Raw genomic sequence first — 2,665 nt, forward strand, 5'->3', positions numbered from 1 at the left:
ATTTTCAAAAATTCCGTCATGTAGACCAATGCAAGAGTTAGATTTCTATTAAATCTACTAAAAAATAGTGTTCTATGAAACTTCTATCAGGACTTTTTGAGCTCGAGGAAGCTCAAATTAATACAGAAAGTAGATTTTTAAGTCTCGAAAGAGCTCCATATCATCATAAGTACAATTTTAAGCGCCTAGGTATGGAATTAGCGGGAAGTTGCAGGGATGACCTTCAGGGTCAACCGTTTTTCTAATTTTTTGCAATTTTTTCGGTTTTACGTAAGTTTTTCAAATTTTGACGGCTCAACGGCCTAATTAAAGTACATAGATTCAGATTCAGTGAATTTAAATACATGAAAATCACATCTTGATCCGGGTCCACAAAAATTTTGTGTCAAATGGACAAATAACTTTTTTTTGCGTGTTTCAATGTAATCAATCAGTATCAGAACTATTAATAATTAATAACTTTTTTAGTCATGATTTTAATTGCAATTTTTAAATTAATTAATGATTTATATTTTAGGAATTCGAGATAAACATCAATAATCACACTCGATTGATTCAAAATCATAAACAATTACTCGATAGCCGTAGAGCTAGTTTAAATTTTTTTGAAATCGTAGAAGATAGTGTCAAGCGAAATTCAGTAGATTTTTCTGATGTCAACGAAAATTCTAAAATATCTAATACCGCAATCAGTATGTCCAAGTCATCACCGTCAATCGATCGCATCAGTCATGATAATGAATGTTTACTTTCATTACCCCTAGATAATATTGTCTTATCCGACGATAAAGCTGTTTCTGGCACTAACATATCTCAAAATTTTCTTTCATCATCTAATCAGCCTGATCTTTCATCGAAACATATTTTTGATATTTTACTTGATAATAAAATTACTACAAACTCACTTGAAATAAATTGTGACTCTGAACAAGGAAATCAAGTATCGTCAGAAGATGTACCGATATTAAATGAACTAAATTTTCAACTCAATCAATCCCAAAGTAAAATATCTAATTTAGAAAATTTAGCTTTTACACAAAGCAACAAATTAAATCAAAAATGTATTGAAGAAATTAAACATCTAAAAAAACAAGTCCAAATGTATTCGCAAACTACAAATATTCTCATTACAGAGAAGGCGGATCTTAATAAATTAGTTTCTCACTATCAAATATTAATAGAAAACAAAAATCAAATTATTAAAGGAATTAAATCGAGAATTCAATTCAAGTGAGCATCGTTGCAACGAATTACAAAACAACTTATTACAAATGCAACAACTTGTTTCTGAAATAGAAGAGTCACATAAACTTTTGCAATATAATCATAAAAATCTTGATAATAAATTTAATGATTTAGAACAGTGTAATAAAGAGCAAAAGCTAGAAATTACGGAATTACAACAAAATTTGAATTTAAAAAATATTGACCTGGAAAGACTCTCTCAAGAAGTTCAAGAGAATAACAAAATATTGGTATTAGCAGAGCTTAAACTTCAACAATTAACAAATAAATCGCAACACTCAAATTTACTCGAAGATCAAAATCAAATTCATACAATGGTTGAAGAAGAATCATCAAAGTTACATGAACACCTGAAAACCTTCAATGCAGAAAAATTAGAAATCTTTAATCACTACGAGAACTATGTTAAACAATTACTTAATAAATGTGAGATTATGAGTAAAGATTTACTAAAGTCACGGACCATAATTGAAAATTTAAAAGAACGTGAAGAGAATTTAAAAAAACTATGTCATCAAGGAACACAGGAAGTCGAATCATTTCTTTCTCAAGAAACAAATAAGATTCATGATGAATATTTCAATGAGAAAATGAATTCTTTCTTGCAAACCCAGGAATGTCTTACAAACACTTTAAGTGAAAAAGAAATAGAGATAGAACTACTGAAAAAAGAGATAACAGAACTACAAGAACTAAAAAATCAAAATATTGAAATTTCAAAATTAGCGTCAGCATTAGAAAGCGAACAGTTAGGAGCATCTAGGGCTATTTCCCAAAATCAACAACTTAAAAAGCAATTGAGTGAAATGCAAGATGCATTTTCCACACTTAGTAATACGAAAGTGGATCTGACTCAACAGTTACACTATGAGTTGAAAGTAAATGAAGAATTAATGTCTCAATTGAATTCATTAATCTTCAAAAATGAACAGTTACAAAATGAGTTAGATAAAAAGATAGCTATAATAAACACGATGGAAATTGAAAATCTCAAATAAAGTTGAACGTTTATAAAGAAAAATGATCAAACACAATCATGTGATTTGATCAATCTCGAGTGAAAAAGCCAACATACTTTGGATTCACAGGAGATGTGTGAAATTACGAATCAGAAGTTGAACTTTGACAATGAAACAGTTAATAATGATTCACAAATTCAAAATGGTGAACTAATAAAAGAAGATAATAACTATTTGTTAACGACCAAAAAAATTAACGAAAATTTTGGAGAATCTAGAGAAACACATACTTATGCGCACGATTTGATTACTGAGCCAAGAAAAAAACTAGAAACAAGATTTAAAGATCTGATGGAAAAAGTAGCAGAGTTAACTGATGAAAAACAACGTTTAGAACACTTAGTTTTACAACTTCAAGGAGAAACTGAAACTATAGGTAAATAATTTAATATAATTTTTAA

At 28.8% G+C, this 2,665-nt stretch overlaps 1 protein-coding gene across 1 annotated transcript; it reads left to right on the forward strand.

The window, feature by feature from the left end:
• Positions 1-493: 493 nt before the first annotated feature.
• Positions 494-2,648, forward strand: LOC123273953 (centromere-associated protein E-like). The gene is made up of 2 exons (XM_044741449.1): positions 494-2,242; positions 2,312-2,648. Exons 1-2 carry the CDS (start codon positions 1,272-1,274, stop codon positions 2,646-2,648), a joined length of 1,308 nt encoding a protein of 435 aa, XP_044597384.1. The 5' UTR covers positions 494-1,271.
• The last annotated feature ends 17 nt before the right edge of the window (positions 2,649-2,665 follow it).

Source organism: Cotesia glomerata, unplaced genomic scaffold (assembly GCF_020080835.1).
Source record: "Cotesia glomerata isolate CgM1 unplaced genomic scaffold, MPM_Cglom_v2.3 scaffold_1711, whole genome shotgun sequence".
In the NCBI taxonomy this organism is placed as follows: domain Eukaryota; kingdom Metazoa; phylum Arthropoda; class Insecta; order Hymenoptera; family Braconidae; genus Cotesia; species Cotesia glomerata.